Consider the following 17,937-nt stretch of genomic DNA (forward strand, 5'->3'; position numbering starts at 1 on the left):
CCACCCTGACTGAAATACCACAGATATGCTTCTCGATTTTCCATGACAGAAAGTGTGTTCACACACATGTTTGTGTGTGTGTCTGCATGTGTACTTCCATTACATTTTAATCTGAACATTGTTCAAACATTTGTAATAGTTTAAAGAATTTCACAGCCTGAGCACAGCGGCTCACACTTGTAATCCCAGCATTTTGGGAGGCCAAGGCCAGTGTGTCACGTGAGGCCAGGAATTCAAGACCAGCCTGGTTAACATGGTGAAACCCCATGTCTACTGAAAATACAAAAATTAGCCTGGTGTGATGGTGCATGCCTGTGGACCCAGCTGGTCAGAAGGCTGAGGCAGGAGAATTGCTTAAGCCTGGGAGGTGGAGGTTGCAGTGAGCTGAGATCATGCCACTGCACTCAGCCTGGGTGACAGAGTGAGACTCTGTCTCAAAAAATAAAAACAAAAATTTACAGTAAACATCCATATATCCATCACCTAGATTATACATTAATATTTTACTATACTGGTTTTATCATATATATAAAACAAATATAGTAAAATGCTTGTTTTATTTCCTTCTATTAATCCATTTTATTTTATTAATGTACTTCAAGGTAAATTACAGACATCAGTACCCTTCCCCTCTAAAAATTTCAGCATATATATATATATATAATTCATTAACTAGAGTTCAATATTCATTTACAATTTTTTTTTCTTTTGGGTGTAAAATTTATATGCAGTTAAATCACAAGTCTTTTTTTTTTTTTTTTTTTTTTGAGATGGAGTCTCACTCTGTCACCCAGGCTGGCATGCAGTGGCGGAATCTTGGCTCACTGCAACCTCAGCCTCCTGGGTTCAAGTGATTCTCCCACCTCAGCCTCCTGAGTAGCTGGGATTACAGGTGCCCACCACCATGCTCACTAATTTTTTGTATTTTTAGTAGAGATGGGGTTTCACCATGTTGGTCACACCAGTCTTGAATTCCTGACCTTTTGATCTGCCCACCTTGGCCTCCCAAAGTGCTGGGATTACAGGCATAAGCCACCATGCCCAGCCCCACAAGTCTCCAGGCATTGCCAACTGTCTGCTATATATATATGTATATATAAGTATATATTTGCTGTTTTGACACAGGCTAGACTCATGTAACCCAAACTCCTGTTGGGAGAGAGAACATTTCTATCACCTCAGAAAGCCACTCAATAGAGGTGTGTTTTCGAAGTATGTGTGTACATAGATCCCAACCATTGTAGACTAATGGATTGATTAGAGGTGAACAGAATTAAGCTGGGAGAAGGTAATGTTTTGAAGGACAAAGGGATTAGTAGATGGCCAGCATCCCAGGCCCTGAGAGGCTATTAATAACTTGCTGTGGACATTAAGCAGGTTACCTTGGCTATAGCTGAACCAAAGGCATCGGATACTGAGTAAAACCTTACTGTGCTCCAATCCTTTTCAATACGACACACACCAGGGTTATCCTGTAGGCCTACATTCTGGAGTGCAGTGGTTCCCAAATGGGAGTGATTTTGCCCCATAGTGGACAGTTGGCAATGCCTGGAGACATTTTTGGTTGTCACAAGGGGACAGTAGTGCTCCCAGCATCTTAGTGGGTAGCGGCCAGGGATGCTGCTAAACATCCTCCTTTGCACAGAACAGTCCCTCACAGGAAAGAATTATCAGGCTCAAAATGTCAGTAGGCTGGTGTGGTGGCTCATGCTTGTAATCCCAGCATTTTGGTAGACCAAGGTGGAAGGGTCACCTTGAGCCCAGGAGTTCAAGACCAGCCTGGGAAACATAGTGAGACCCTGTCTCTGGTTTTTTTTTTTTTAATGTCAATAGTGCCTGCTGTGAGTTAAGGATAAGGGCTGTTGATCCATAAAGGGGAAAAAATCAATGGAAGTTACATAGTAGCAGCAAAATTTTTTTTTCTTTGAGAAAGTATGTTTATTTTAGCTTTTAAAATCAAGAAAAAGGAACAATAAGTCATTATTATTGGTTAAAACAAATACAAAAACATGTACTTCTGTTTTGGTTTGTTGTTTAGGGTACGGGCATGGGAAGAGGCAGCAAGTTCCTCGTGGCTGGAAATGGAAATAACGCTGTGGTGCTGTATAGGCTCCTTAGGGAAGTAGAGCAGGGATTGCAGTAGAAAGATGGAATCCATGATCTTCTTCCACTTGTCTCATCTGGCTTCCAAAACTTGTCTCATCTGGTGATTTGAAGAATAGCAGAGGGGAGTAAGAGGAAGGGAAGAAGAGAAAGAGAGTTTACAGTTCGCCCTCTGGCTCTAGTTTGTAAGAGGCTCCATTCTTAGTAGGGTATCCAGGACAGGGATAACCAGGAGACCAGTACAGTATGAGCTGCTAGACTAATTATGATCAAAGGTCAAATCAGCAAGCAGCTTTCCAGCTCTGCTTCATAGCATGTGATCTCCACACATCCCTGCCTCAGTGTCAGCTCTGGGAGGATGGCTGACCTGGGAACCTGACCTGTGATTCACTCAAGTAAGGCTAGAAGAGAATCTTTCTCAAAGGTGTTGCAAGTGATGAGTGCTTTGTCATTGCTGAATTTCGGGCCCATTTCTGCGCTGGTTCCTCTAGTGTTTTCATCTCTTTCTCTCTGTGACTTATATCTATGTCTGTCTCAGATTTAAAATCCCTAAAAAGCAGGTATCAGATCGGTTCCTGGGTTTTTTGATGTTGATTACAATGGGGGTGAAGTGTGTGATGATTATGGCTTTGCTTATGTGACAAAGCATGTTTAAGAATGTCTCAATACTAGTTTGAGAAATAGCTTTATTGGTGATACTGCAATGAATAAACATGTGAGTTGTTGCAAAGTGATAGGGTTTTTGACAGAAATTAAGGCCATTGGGGCAGAGACAAATTGATAAAGGTTTATTGGAAGCCAAATATGAGAATTTATCCAGTAAGACACACCAACAAAGTTGGGCATGTTCCAACGTCTGTTACAAGTTGGAATGCTTTTATAAGACAGTTTAGGAGAAGGAAGGGGGACTCCTCACACCAGAGTTATCCTTTTCCATTGGAGGGTACAACACAGAGGTTGCAATCATTGCCTATGGATGACAGCATGTAGGCTAAAATGTTTTCTGCACAAGACAGTTAGTAAAAACAAATCAGCAGAACTTTGCGATTTAGAAACAAAAGTGTCCTTTTCAATGTCAGTTTTAATCAGTAAAGTGATAATTAATCAATACATAGTTTGAGGAACTCAAGATAAATATTGAGTGGCTCATGATAAGATTCTTTACTCAGAGACAGGATTAAGCCATCAATCTTAAGACCTTCTCCAGGCAGTTCATTTGGAAGCCTGTGAATTGTGACCTGTAGATTATCGGGATCTTTTTGCTGAAAACTTTATTTATTTTTTCTTTTCTTTTTTTTTTAGAGACAGGGTCTTGCCCTGTTGCCCAGGCTGGAGTGTAGTAGCATGATCATGGCCCACTGCAGCCTCACCCTCCTGGGCTCAAGTGATCCTCCTGTCTCAGCCTCCCAAGTAGCTGGGACCACAGGTGTGTGCCACCAGGTCAGCTAATTTTTAGTTTTCTTTTTTGTAGAGATGGGGGTCTCACTATGTTGCTTGGGCTGGTCTTGAACTTCTGGTCTCAGGTGATCCTCCTACGTCCGTCTCCCAAAGTGCAGGGATTACAGATGTAAGCCACAGTGCCCAACCAAATTTAATGTTTATTTGCTTAATTATTTATTTATTCTCTTTCTTATTTATTCTTTTTATACAGCTGTATACTATCTATTACGTGGCTTTACTATTGATGGACATTTAGAAGGTTTCCAAACTTTTGTTATTATATACAAAACTACAATGGTAACCTTATAAATGCACAGAAGTGGAATGTTTGGGTGAATGAGTGCATGTAAACATCTTTATTAGATATTACCATACTTCTCTCTACAGAGGCCGGAACAATGGACTCTCCCACTAGAAATGCGTCAGCGTTATTTCTTCACATCCTTGCCAGTGGATCATACTATAATCTTTTTGACCTTTGGCAATCTGTTAAGTGAAAAGTGGCTCCCAGTGTCACTTTAATTTGCATCTCTCCATAAGTGATGGTGAAGAGCCACTCGTATTTACTTTTTTGTAAACCACTATTTCAATTGGGTTGTTATTCTTTTTCTTATTGATTTGTAAGAGTTCTTTATCTACTAAATCAATTAGTTTCTTGTCTTCAAATCCTGTTGTGAATATTTCCCCCAGTTTCTCATTTATCTTGCTTTGTATACGATGGTTTTTGTCATGCTCATTTTTTAACTTTTAGTTTTCAGCTTCCTGTCTTACTAGAAAGGTCTTACCACTCTAAAATGATTTTAAAATTTGTCCAGTGGTTCTTCTGAATACTTTAGTGGTTTCATTTTTCATGTTTATATCTTTGAGCTATTAGAATTTTAGAAGGATCAAGTTTGCTTTTTCCCAACTGGATACCTAGGTGCTACAATACTTTGTTAATTAATTCATCTGTTCTTCCACTGATTTGAAATGGCATTTTTATCATATGTAAATCCCCATGTGTATTTGGGTCTATTTCTTGCCTTTCCATTCTGTTCTATTGATTTGTCTCTCTATTCACCTACCTGTATTTAGTAGTATGGTTTAACATTTCGGAACAACTTATCAATGACATGATAGTAGTCTTTGGATTATAATATTTAACATTTGATTTTAGCAAAGTGTTTGTGTATTTTCATAATTCTAGATGCCTTATAGTCCTTCTAATATCTTCTCTCCAGAGGACTACATGCTGTTCTTAAGGACTCTTTGCTTCCTGGACAAGCTTAAGATAAGGTGAGTACCATCTTCATAAATGCAAAGATGTTAGATTTGAGTCAAGAACTGTCGGCTGGGAAGAATCTGATCACTCCTTGTTCTGTTGGTCAGGTTCATGGGTTTCCCCAAGTACTAGTCTTCCTAGTACTTGGCACAATTCCTAGTGCAGAGAAACACTCAATGTGTGTTGAGAGGATGGATAAATTGGCGAATAAGGACATGAACACCTGCCTGCCACAGGAGTCTTCTTTCATGCATGGGTATTCCTGAAGGCTCCTCTGTCTTCACGGGAAGGAACAGAACTGGGAAATTATTCCTGGGGTCCTGCCCAGCTCCTTGCCTGTTCTCCTGTCCAAGAGAGGAACACAGAACAAGGAAGGGCAATAGACCCCACTTACGCTCCTCCCAAATCACACACATCCAGGCACGATCCTAGCTCACTTCAACCTTGATCTCTGAGCTCAAGTAATGCCCCTACTCAGACTCCCAAGTAGCTAGGATTACAGGCGCATACCACCACACTCAGCTAATTTTTTGTAGAGACAGGGTCTTACTATGTTGCCTAGGCTGGGTCTTGAACTCCTGGCCTCAAGTGATACCCCACCTTGGGCTCTCTACCAGCATTTTCTTGTATTTCCCCTCATTTTCAATAGCATTCAATGGAAAAATCAAAACAGCTAATCATAACAGCTAGGAATCAAAACAGCTAATCATAATAGCTGATTCTTATACACTGTTTAGCATATGCTAGTTTCTGTTTTCCACCAATGTAATAATTAAATACTTAAAACAAGTGGGGAGAGAGAGATATATAATCATATATATTATATAGATGTAAAATATATGATTATATATATTTGTATATACACAAATATATATGATTATATATATGATTTTATTTTATATATGATTATGTTATATATTATACATAATATCATAGTATATCATATATAATATATGATTATATTTATATATGATTTTATATATATATAATCATGCCCATTGTACAAGTGAGAAAACTGAGTTAACAGAGCAGTTTAGGAACTTGCCCAGGGCCATGAAGCTTTTAAATAGATTCGGCGCTAGAGTCCATGCACTTAAACACTATACCCTTTACTTGTAATATACATGTGTGTGTGTTAACTTCATTAAAGTATAAAATAAAATGCAGAAAAGTGAACAAATAGAAAGCATATGACTCAGCAGATTTTCACAAAGTGAACACACCTGTGTACGGGCCCCTGGATGAAAGAGCAGAACACTCTCAACCCTCCAGGGGCTTTAGTCATCTCCCTCCCAGTCACCGCCCCCTCCTCCCTAAGGCTAACCAGTCTTCTGACTTCTGTCTCCATTCTTCTGGGAGTTTACTTCCCATCCTATTTTAATCCACTCGTATTTTAAGCATTATGGGTTTTGTGGCTAAAGTTAGAAATATTCTATATATTCCATCTTGCAGTAGAGATGGCAGTGATTGGGAGAACACATTTCCTAGAGAGGAGGAATAATTGAGAATGGGGGATTTAGGGAGCACTTGCTTTAGTTTCCCCACATTCTCTTTGCCAGTAAGCCTAAGCAAGCTTCTAACCTTGCCTCTGTCCCCTCCCCGCCAGGACTACATCTCCCAGCAGGCCGTGCTCTGACAGCTCTCGGATTTAAATAGGGCTCTGCTCAGAGTCAGGCTGTTGCTGAGCACCCAGGACGGAGAGGAGCAGAGAAGCAGCAGAAGCAGCCAAGAGCTGGAGCCAGACCAGGATCCTGAGCCAGAGCTGGGGTTGAAGCTGGAGCAGCAGCAAAAGCAACAGCAGCTACAGAAGTTGGAAAGATGCTGGTCGCCTTGGGACTCCTCACCTCTTTCTTCTCGTTCCTGTACGTGGTAGCTCCATCCATCAGGTTTGTTTTATTTCAGCAACTCAAACAATCGTTTACAAGGATCTGCACTGGAAGCCGGTTGTCTGTTGCTGAAATAAGGGAAAGGGAAGGAGGCTGACGGAGAGAAAGTCCGGGCAGGAAAAGCAGGAAGGAAGGGGGTGTTGTGAATACCATGGTGGAAAACCAGAAGGGAGCATCTGCGGCCGAGTAGAGGGGGCTGAGTTCTGGCCCCACCTGAGCTCTGGGGAGAGGTCTGTTGCTTGAAGAAGGTTGCATAGATGACTCTGTCAAGTAGTTCAACAGACACCTTAGGTGGGAGTCCTTTCTTTTTCATGTTATTCCTTTGAGTGTCTCTGAAGAACTCAGAGACTCTGTCCCTATTCAAGGTGGCCCTGCTGGCTTGTCATGCTGTTAAGTATCAGGTAGTTTGGGAAAGAAACAAAGTCTCTTCCCTCTGAGACTACCCTCAATTAATGTCTTGGAATGGCTCTTTCACTGTGAGATTTCTAGGGTGTCAAATAAATGTGTGTTCTGAGTGGAGACTTTTAAAATTTCTTCTTTTTTTATTTTTGCTCTGTCACCCTAGGCTGGAGTGCATTAGTGTGGTCATAGCTCAGTGCAGCCTTGAACTCTTGGGCTCAAGCAACCCTCCTGCCTCAACCTCCTGAGTAGCTGGGAATATAGGTGTGTGCCACCACACCCAGCTAATTTTTAAATTTTTTTGTGGAGATGGGGGTCTCACTGTGTTGCCCAGGCTGGCTCAAACTCCTGGGCTTAAGCGATCCTCCCACGTTGGCCTCCCAAGATGTTGGGATTACAGGTATGAGCCAGTGGGCTCAGCCTAAAAAATTCCTGATAATAAAGGAGGTTAAATGGACCTACCAAGGACAGTGTTATTCTAGGTTCTCCATAGAGACCTGGGTTAAGAGACCCACTTCTGCCACTACTATGTGACTTGAACCTCCTTGAGCCTCAGTTATCTCTACTGTAATGTGGAAACAATACCGGGGAAGTTGAGAGGATTAAAATAAATTACATATGGAAAGTGCCTAGCCTAGTAACTAGCAGTCAGATGATGTGCATGAAGTATTAGCTCTGACCCTCTGTGTTCTGTTTTGGTCGCTGTGAAGTCAACTTCATGTAAAAGAGTGCTTCTGCATAGAGGACTGGAAAAGGGAGGTTTTCTCTCTGTCTGGCCAGAATGAAATCTCTAATACGATGGCAGAAAGTCTCTGAAATGCCCCACGCCCTAAAACTGGAGAGGCAGCCTAAGATCAGTACCTGTGTATGCCAACCCCCAGAGTGCTGTTCATCTGTTACTCATGATGATGGTTACGGAATATTGACTCCAGCAATGTTTATCATGCCTATGTTTTGAATGTAGGTTAGAAGGGAAAGCTTTTCTTTGAAACCTCTAAAGATAAGAGCTAGATGTATTTATTATCTAACAAGGAAAGTCTCCATTGGCCCTGACTCAAGACCATTTACTCTGTTTGCCAATATGATTATTTGTGGCTTCTGGGCATGTGACCTTCCCAGCTGCACAGGTGAGCAGGTGACTACCTTGCCCCATGGAAAAATGTTGTCCCATGAAGATTAGCTTTTACGAGTCTCCTGACTGCAACTTAAAGATATCCCTCTTTGAGGCTGGATATCTTTTTTTTTTTAAAATATATCTTAGTGTGAGCTTGTGAAGGATGGTGGGTGATGCTCTTGTTTCCCTTGCCGATAGGAAGTTCTTTGCTGGTGGAGTGTGTAGAACAAATGTGCAGCTTCCTGGGAAGGTAGTGGTGATCACTGGTGCCAACACGGGCATTGGCAAGGAGACGGCCAGAGAGCTCGCTCGCAGAGGTAAGTGCTTCCCCTTTAGTCTCCAAAGGGCCATGCCTCCCACCCTTCTTTCCACTGCGCCTCTGTCCTTATTGCTTTGTGTTTCCTCCTCTGCTTGGGGGCTCTGACTAGAAATTCAAGGAACCTGGGATTCAAGTCCAACTGTGACACCAGCTTACACTGTGGCCTTCAATAAACTGCTTCTTCCCTACTCTCTCTCTATTGAATAAAATGAGGAAAACAATGATGTCTGTGTGTAGCCAACTCAATTATTCTAAAGGGAGATACTAAGCGACATTAGATATCGGAATGTAAAACCAGGGTTCCAGCCTGGAGTTAAACTGACAGCAAGAAGACCGCAGAGTACTACTGTGAAAAGCCCAAAGTGGCAACAGGCCACTCCACCGCTTAGGGATGGCTGAGAGAATGAATGCTTTGTCCACCAGTCCCAAGCTCACTTACTGTACCTCTTTTGTACCTAGGATCTGAACATACTGCTCTCTTTTTGTCTTGGACCCAGGAGCCCGAGTCTATATTGCCTGCAGAGATGTACTGAAGGGGGAGTCTGCTGCCAGTGAAATCCGAGCAGATACAAAGAACTCCCAGGTGCTGGTGCGGAAATTGGATCTATCCGACACCAAATCTATCCGAGCCTTTGCTGAGGGCTTTCTGGCAGGTGAGGTCCTGATGGGTAGTTAGAAAAGCAGGAAACCAGGTATGGGAGTGGCTGCTCCGCCCTGGACCATCTACGGCCCTTACATCAGAACCATCATTTATCCCACTAGACAGGTTCTGCCACAGGAACCAGCAGAACAGGGAATTGGCAAGAGGATGGTGAGTAGACAGACTGGGCAGGATCCTTATCTTCTTTTTGCATCAGCAGTGAGAATGTTGGAGGTGTCAGCTCCCTGTCTGGGCTTGCACCTTGGCATCAAGATGTGGCCACAATGCCACTCTCTTCTTTCATCCTGAGAATCCACCTTCTGTGGCCATAGGCATGAGATGAAGTTGTACTGCTGGCATGTTCTTCTGGATCTTGGAAAATGACCAGCTTCTTCCAAGAACTGTAAAATCCATGAGGGACATCCTGGAACCATGTCTGGCTTGTGTTACCGCTGGTTTCCTAGTGCCCAGCAGAGTGCACCTGGCCCAGAGTCGGTAGTTAGTACACATTTGCTGAATTAATGAAGGAACAATGGCCAGGAAGATATGAGTAACTAAAATTACTCATTAGAAACCCAATGGCAATGCTTATTGGATGTCACTGAGATAGGTCCAAATGGAGGATAGTTATTGGCTGCTGAGGCAACACCTTGTCTTAGAAGGAAGGGGCAGAGCAAGTGACTCCTATGAAAATTTTACCCCAATAAAGACAACTAATGAACCAAGTCAAGGGGCAATTATGCAGGAGTGTGCCAGGCAGCCCAGGGACTCCTCACTAACCACAGGATCTCATTGGTTGTGCCCTATAGAGGAAAAGCAGCTCCATGTTCTGATCAACAATGCAGGAGTGATGATGTGTCCATATTCCAAGACAGCTGATGGCTTTGAAACCCACCTGGGAGTCAACCACCTGGGTAAGTATCTTTGGGTGACTAAACAATGAGGCACATCTGCTTTCTTTTCTTTAGGAAGATGACCCTGTGCAAATGTGAAGAATGTCCCAGTGCCCTCATAGAGCCTAGGAGTTCCAATAGACTAGACACATTGACATGTTGTTCACTGTCCTTTTCCTGATCAGTCTATAAAAGTGAGATCTTCCTACCCATACCATTAAAAGACCCCAAATTTCAGGAAATACCAGGTAGAGGAATGTCATTCTTGGATGGGAAGTGGCAGTACAAGGCTTGCCAGGCCTGGGGATATGCAGGGATCTGGGCTTGACTGAAGGGGTCACATCTACCTGAGGGCCATTGGCTGTTCCATGGAGGTAGGCCGTCCTTGAGAACTTGAGGTATGAGGCAGGCTGGGGTGCAGAGTTCAAGGTGAAGACTTTAGGGAGGAGAGCATGAAACATGTTTTCTGATCCTAAGCTAATGTTATTTTCCCTGACTGTTCCATCCTTCTGTCTATACACAAGTGTACCTGGGTCCCTAGTTATGCTATCATGGCCAGAGGGGGAGTTAAAAGCCAGCAGGTGGGTCAAGGGCAGAGGTACAAAGTAATATTGATTAAGTATGATTGCCTTACTTGTAGTCTAGCTCTGGCTCTTGCTTTGAGGAATCCACAAACTCAGACCAAACTGACCATTAGAGTTACTCATGGCATCAAAATTGGTTCACACCCAGAAGAAAGTGAGCTGACACCAAAGTCTTCTCGACTCCCACATGCTGAGCCTGGGCTGCCATTCCACCTTCAATCTCCCCTGCTCACTCTCCTCACAGGCCACTTCCTCCTCACCTACCTGCTCCTGGAGCGGCTAAAGGTGTCTGCCCCTGCACGGGTGGTGAACGTGTCCTCGGTGGTTCATCACGTTGGCAAGATTCGCTTCCATGACCTCCAGAGTGAGAAGCGCTACAGCAGGGGTTTTGCCTATTGCCACAGCAAGCTGGCCAATGTGCTTTTTACTCGTGAGCTGGCCAAGAGACTCCAAGGTAAGTCTGGGGAAAGGGTCAGGATTAAAATAGCGAAAACGGTCCTCAGACCAGATTAGAGGTCCACAGAAACTTGTGAAGTCAGGCTGTCAAACATACATGTGTCAATAATAGCTCTGTGCATTAAGGAGAATTATAAATGGAATAAAAACAGAGTCCTTGCCCACAGAAAGCTTAAAATCAAATAGGGGTTAAGAACCTCATGAAGTTACCTTATGTTTATGTCACGTCTTATCTCTTATCTCATTTGATTTTCACAATAGCTTTTTGCAACAGGCAGAGGCTTTTTGTTTGTTTGTTTTGTTTTGTTTTGTTTTGTTTGAGACTGAGTTTCACTCTTGTCACCCAGGCTGGAATGCAGTAGTGCAATCTTGGCTCACTGCAACCTCTGCCTCTTGGGTTCAAGCGATTCTCCTGCCTCAGCCTCCTGAGTAGCTGGGATTACAGGCACATGACACCACACCTGGCGAATTTTAGTAGAGATGGGCTTTCATTGTGTTGTCCAGGTTGGTCTCAAACTCCTGACCTCAGGTGATCTGGTGGCAAAGGCCTTTTGTAACAGGTATTATTACTACTAATTTATAGAGAAGAACTGAGGTCCAAGGAAATGGCCTGCTGAAGAGAATATGGCAGGTGAGGGCGTCAGAACTGGAATGTGGGTGCTTGGCTTTAAAGCCTAGGGTGCTTCCATCTGGGTGTCATTTGCTGAGGTCCACACTGTGATCTGAGCTACAGAGCTGCCACTGCCTGGACTCAGGGAGTTAGAGCTGGATTTCAGACCCCTGGGTCCAAGTTCTTGCTCTACCACATGCTAGCCCCATGTGGATGTGGACGAGTCCCTTTAACCTCCCCTGACTTAATCTTCTCAGCTGTAAAGTCAGGTCAGGCCAGTGCTTATTCCTTAATGATTCTGTGCTCCCTTGGAGCACTGGGTGGGCTGGTGGCTCTGACATCTGTGGATCGAGAGGACCGTTTGTTACAGTGGATAAATCAGAGTTTGGGAACATTGCCAAGGTAGTAGAAGACGGTAATCATAAAAAAAAAAAAAATTATGACAATAATTGAGAGGTTTATGTGTGCCACGCACTACACATCTTAACTCATTTAATACTTGCAACATTCCTGTGAGGTGGGTGCTATCATTTTCCCCCACTCTACAGATGAAAAGACAGGCACTGGTAGATTAAGAAATTTGCCCAGGGAAGGTTCTTGCTGAGCCAGGATTTAAATGCAGACAGTCCAGGTCTAGATTCCATGTTCTTAACTTTACATTAGAGTTCAGACCTTGGGCCTGCAGCTTGCCAGGTATAACCTTAGGCAATTTACTTAACCTTCTGTGACTTAGTTTCCTTAGCTGTTAATGGGCATCATAATATTCTACTTCACAAGCTTCTTTAAGAATTAAATGAGATAATACATTTAAAACATGTTACACAGCCCTTGCACATAGTAGGTACTGAAAAATGGTGATGGCACCAGGGATGTCTTAGGGGGTGTGTTAATCCCCCATAATCTGCATCACTATCCCTCAATCTATACCTCATAAAATGTGCTTGCCAGGCAAATGCAGCTCAAAATAAGGTCCTACCCACCACCTTCCAATCAGATTGCTATCCTTAAACTCCTCCTGTAGAAATGGTAAAGATACCACTGTCAATAATTGATACTACTCACTACATGTTGCCATTTTGATTAGCAGTACTAAAGCCACAGTATAACAATGACATTGAAATATAAGGACCTTGAACCAGGCATTCCTTTTGGAACATAGAAGGCTGAGAAGGCTATAGATCTTTCTGAAATAGATCAATTCATTCCTGTTCAAATTCTGCCTGGCCAGGAGTGGTACCTGCTGAATCCTGGGGTTACGTTTCCTGAGTCCCTCCTTCTCACTTGTGTATCTTGCTGCAAGAGATAAGCATTTTCCTGGGCTCAGAGTATGTCCCTGGTCTCACTGTGCCCTCTTTGTCCTAGGCACAGGGGTCACCACCTATGCAGTGCACCCAGGCATCGTCCGCTCCGAGCTGGTCCGGCACTCCTCTCTGCTTTGCCTGCTCTGGCGGCTCTTCTCCCCCTTTGTTAAGACGGCGCGAGAAGGGGCACAGACCAGCCTGCACTGCGCCCTGGCTGAGGGCCTGGAGCCCCTGAGTGGCAAGTACTTCAGGTGTGTGAAGGCAGAGCGGGTTCTCTCCACCACCTGGTCGTGTGTGCATGGGAGGAGCAGGACTCGCTGGGCTGTGCATCTGAGCAGCTGAGTTTGTGCCTGATGATGCAGTCCAGGTTTGGGGTGGGCCTGCCAACAGCATGCTGTCGCCTTGTTAAGGAAGCTTATGGCACAAACTTATGTGTTGGAAAGAGTTGCTTTTCTTGCTCTATTTTATACCCATGTGCCACTTTTCCATGTAAATTTTGCAGCTTTCTGAAAGCTTTTAAAGAAGACTGTTGCTGTTGGTTATGCCATGAAGAGAATGTTAATAGGCCCTCTGGATCCTTTTTCTCCTTCTTTAAGCTTTTGGCTCACTTGATTCATGAATTCTTTAATACTAATTAGCACAAAATGCACTCTTGTCACACTGCACTCCAGCCTGGGCCTGGGCAACAGAGCAAGACTCTATCTCAAAAAAAAAAAAAAATTAAGGCTGGGTGTGGTGACTCATGCCTGTTGTCTCAGCACTTTGGGAGGCCAAGGCAGGAGGATGACTTGAGCTCAGGAATTCTAGACCAGCCTGGGCAACAAAGTGAAACCTCCATCTCTACAACCATCTCTACTAAAACAAAAAAATTAGCCCAGCATTGTGGTGCATGCCTGTAGTCCCAGCTACTCGGCAGGCTGAGGTGGGAGGATGGCTTAAACCTGGGAGGTCAAGGCTCCAGTATGCCTTGATAATGCCACTGCACTCCAGCCTGGGTGACAAAGTGAGATCCTATCTAAAAAAAAAAAATCATATTCTCCTCAAACTAGATACAGTATGATCCCAGTTTTATATAAGAGAAAGAGATTATATCTCTATTTATATAGAAACAAAGCAAAAAAGACTGTACAGAAAGCAACTGAATGATAGGCTTTTCTTTTCTTTTTTTGAAATGGAATTTTGCTCTTGTTGCCCAGGCTGGAGTACAGTGGCACAATCTCCGTTCACTGCAACCTCTGCCTCCTGGGTTCAAGCCATATGTCCTGCCTCAGCCTCCCAAGTAGCTGGGATTACAGCCGCCTGCCACCATGCCTGGCTATTTGTTTGTTTGTTTGTTTGTTTGTTTGTTTTTTGAGACGGAGTTTCACTCTTGTTACCCAGGCTGGAGTGCAATGGCGCGATCTCGGCTCACTGCAACCTCCACCTCCTGGGTTCAGGCAATTCTCCTGCCTCAGCCTCCTGAGTAGCTGGGATTACAGGCACGCGCCACCACGCCCAGCTAATTTTTTGTATTTTTAGTAGAGACGGGGTTTCACCATGTTGACCAGGATGGTCTCAATCTCTTGACCTCGTGATCCACCCGCCTCGGCCTCCCAAAGTGCTAGGATTACAGGTGTGAGCCACCGCGCCCGGCGCTGTTTGTATTTTTAGTAGAGATGGGTTTTTGCCATGTTGGCCAGTCTGGTTTTGAACTCCTGACCTCAGGTGATTCCCCCTGCCTCAGCCTCCCAAAGTGCTGGGATCACAGGCATGAGCCACTGTGCCCAGCCACGATAAGGTTTTCTTCTTTTATCAGTATTGCATTTTCCAAATGTCATACAGGACTTTTTTAATTAGAAAAAAGGAACATTAAGAAGAAAACCATGATGAGAACTGTGTTCTGCTCCCACTCCCTATCCCTCTAGTCCTAAGGCTTCCTGCTCATTCCAAAGCAAATATGGAGGGTGTGGTCTGGGGTTCATGGTATGCAAGTGGGTCTACCAATAGAAATCAAGGGGTCTGTGAACTTGGATGGGAAAAATAACTTCATCTTTAATTTAATCTCCAACTTAGATTTGGCATTTTATGAATGTAGGCACTGAACTGCAGTAGAAGTAGTGAAACCTGTGACTTTGTCACCAATAGGATTATAAATATTTTCATATCACAGTGCAGTTGTTGCAGATATCCTAGAATGTCAGTACACTCACCACTAACTTCAAATTCCTTTGATTATTAGACCTTGTACTAGATCTTGTTATAGAATACATTAATAAACAAGCCTGTATATTACTATATCACAAATTTGTTTTAAAAATATTTTTAGAATGCATTTTATATAATTAGCTTCTTTGAGTCTGGCATATATTGGATTTTATACATTTAGAAACATTCTGAGAAAGGGACCATAAAGATTTCCAGACTGCTAATTCTCATTCCTGGAATTTACCCCCTTTCTCTGCCCTCCAGTGACTGCAAGAGGACCTGGATGTCTCCAAGGGCCCGAAATAACAAGACAGCTGAGCGCCTATGGAATGTCAGCTGTGAGCTTCTAGGAATCCAGTGGGAGTAGCTGGTGGAAGAGCTGCAGCTTTATCAGGCCCAATCCACTCCATAATGAACAGGGATCAAGGAGAAGGTCAACCCTAAAGGATTGTCCTCTTGGCTGGCTGGTGTTGCGACTCCTGCCTGCTCTGATCCTCTTCACCTTTCTGGGAATGTTTGCCCACCCCACACTCTTGTGAGGTTGGCTCATGGCATGAGATGTGCACACCTACAGAGCATTCTTCTTTAAGAGCGGGAGAGTTAGCTACCCTCTGTGGGCAGCAGGACTGGGCAGATCCCAGGCTAGGCATGGGGGTGGCAGAGGAGCTTGAGAAATGGTGTCAATTGCCTCATCAGCACCAGCTGCTCAGCTGAGGCAAGAAGACCATCATCACTGCATATTTCCAGGGGCTGTACACTCCAACTCTTGACTGACCTCTTTCCTTTTAAAAATATTTGCTACCACCCTGGAGTCTGGACCAACACACAAAGATCCTGGCTAATCCTGGCCAAGTTAATTTCTTTTCTCTCACCTGAACCTTCCTATTTCAATCACGCAGATGGTTTGTTTTTGTAGAGTTCATTTTACCTTTCAATTTTTAGAGAAAATAAAGACTGTATTCATCTTATTGTCTTATTTATTTTCTCAGGGCATCAAGGGAAAGAAATGGAGCCAAGCAGGGAAACCAGCCTGCTAGTTTAGAGAGTAGCATTTCACCCTACCCAGCCAGCCATACCTTCTTAGAATATCGCATCTAGGGGCGAAATAAGGTGGTCCAGTTGAGTAGTTTGCCAATTTTCTTTCAGCGCTAACATTTTATTATCTAAAATAGAAGAGTAGCTTCAATTACAGAGATGCTGAGCTCCACCACAGATTAGGCCAGATGTAGGACTTCATCTGGAAAACCAAGCCATGATAATCCCTTGTCCTAAATTCATAGCTTCTCCCCCTTCCAGCCTCTCTGCTCTCCTTTGCTGTGGCCCAGGTGACCTGCTTCTTGCCTCAAGGGCTGACGGTCACCATGAAGAGGTGGAGAGATGTGCCTAATCTTTCAAATGATTGACCAAAGAAGTCATGCTTATTGGCTCCATTTTTAAGGCATCCAAAGGGCATCTGGTGACAAAAATGTTCTTTTCTTCAATAGCAAGTGGACTTTTAAAAGGCCTTTATTATGGAAATTCTCAAATAGACAAATGTAGAGCAAATAGTATAAGGAATCCTCATGTACTCATCATCCAGCGTCAACATTAACATTTTATCAATCTTGTTTCTCCATGACTTTTTTTGGGGGGGAGTGGGCATGGGATATTTTAAAGCACATTGCAGGCATCATATTATTCACTCTTAAATACTTTAGTATGTGTTTCTAATAAGAACCTTTGCTTTTTACAAAACTACAATACCATTATCACTCCTAACAACATTAATAATTCCTGAATATCATTTAATACTTGGAGTTCATGTTTCCCCATTTGTCTAACAAATCAGGGAAAGAGAATGGTCCTTCTGAAAGGAGAGGAAGCTTTTCCTTTCATAAGCCATAGCAAATCTCCTCATGGCTCATTAGCATGAACTGAATCCTGGGCTCCCTCCTGAACCAATTACTGAGGCTGGGGATGGGCTATGGTAATTGGCTTAAGTACCTCACTACCCCTACCTAGAGCTGGGATCCATCCCTCTCATCTCATCCAGTGGGGAAGAATATAGCTAATCTAAAGCACTTTTAGTAATTAGGATTAGAATTCCTGACAAGAATCCTCTGGGATAGGTTTTGTTAACTCTATTTTACAGATGGGGACAATGAGGCACAGAGAAATTAAATAGCTTCCCAAAGTTCACACACCTGCTAAGTCGGCTCACTAGGTAGCCTGACTCCAGAACCTGCACTCTTAACAGCCATTCCCTACTGCTACCCATGGTGGAGGAAGTGGCAAGTCCCCACAAGGAAAAATCCAAGACCATGAATAGGCCAAGGAAGGGAATAATACTAGGGAAGCAACCGTATATGTTCACTACTGGGACCTATGACCTGTGCCTTATACATCGTTGGGTCCACTGGAAAGCTTGGCAAAGAATAAAGGTAAGATGGAGGTGGGGAAAGCAAGGAAAAGGTGATGCAAGGGTGGGAGACAGAGCACGCAGGATATTGATGACACTGATCCTGGATATCTTCTTTGGGCTGAACAAACAGAAAACTAGAAGCACGGAATATGAAAGGCAAGTGTGCCAGGCTGCTCTCTGTATAGCAAACAAACCTTGGGTGTGAGAGCAAGGATTCACACCTGTGGGCCAGACACTTAAGCCAGATGTAAGAGATTATGGTTGTAAGCAGTGATGCAAGGGGGCAGGCCTGGGGTGGGGGCCTTTATGCATATCAGAGGGTGTTGGCTGTAGGCAGAAGAAACCA

General features: G+C 43.6%; 1 protein-coding gene across 2 annotated transcripts; it reads left to right on the forward strand.

The window, feature by feature from the left end:
- Positions 1-4,763: 4,763 nt before the first annotated feature.
- On the forward strand, positions 4,764-16,158 carry RDH12 (retinol dehydrogenase 12). 2 transcript variants are annotated; one of them, XM_012438005.2, is made up of 8 exons: positions 4,764-4,818; positions 6,411-6,690; positions 8,402-8,520; positions 9,020-9,175; positions 9,972-10,076; positions 10,884-11,093; positions 13,068-13,257; positions 15,455-16,158. In XM_012438005.2, exons 2-8 carry the CDS (start codon positions 6,623-6,625, stop codon positions 15,555-15,557), a joined length of 951 nt encoding a protein of 316 aa, XP_012293428.1. In that variant the 5' UTR covers positions 4,764-4,818; positions 6,411-6,622; the 3' UTR covers positions 15,558-16,158. The 2 variants fall into 2 exon arrangements, with proteins under 2 accessions (XP_012293428.1, XP_012293429.1); XM_012438006.2 differs by lacking the exon at positions 4,764-4,818 and having other exon boundaries at positions 6,492-6,666.
- Positions 16,159-17,937: the final 1,779 nt, after the last annotated feature.

This window comes from Aotus nancymaae, unplaced genomic scaffold, assembly GCF_030222135.1.
Source record: "Aotus nancymaae isolate 86718 unplaced genomic scaffold, 86718_ANA_hifiasm-v0.15.2.pri h1tg000011l, whole genome shotgun sequence".
NCBI lineage: Eukaryota > Metazoa > Chordata > Mammalia > Primates > Aotidae > Aotus > Aotus nancymaae.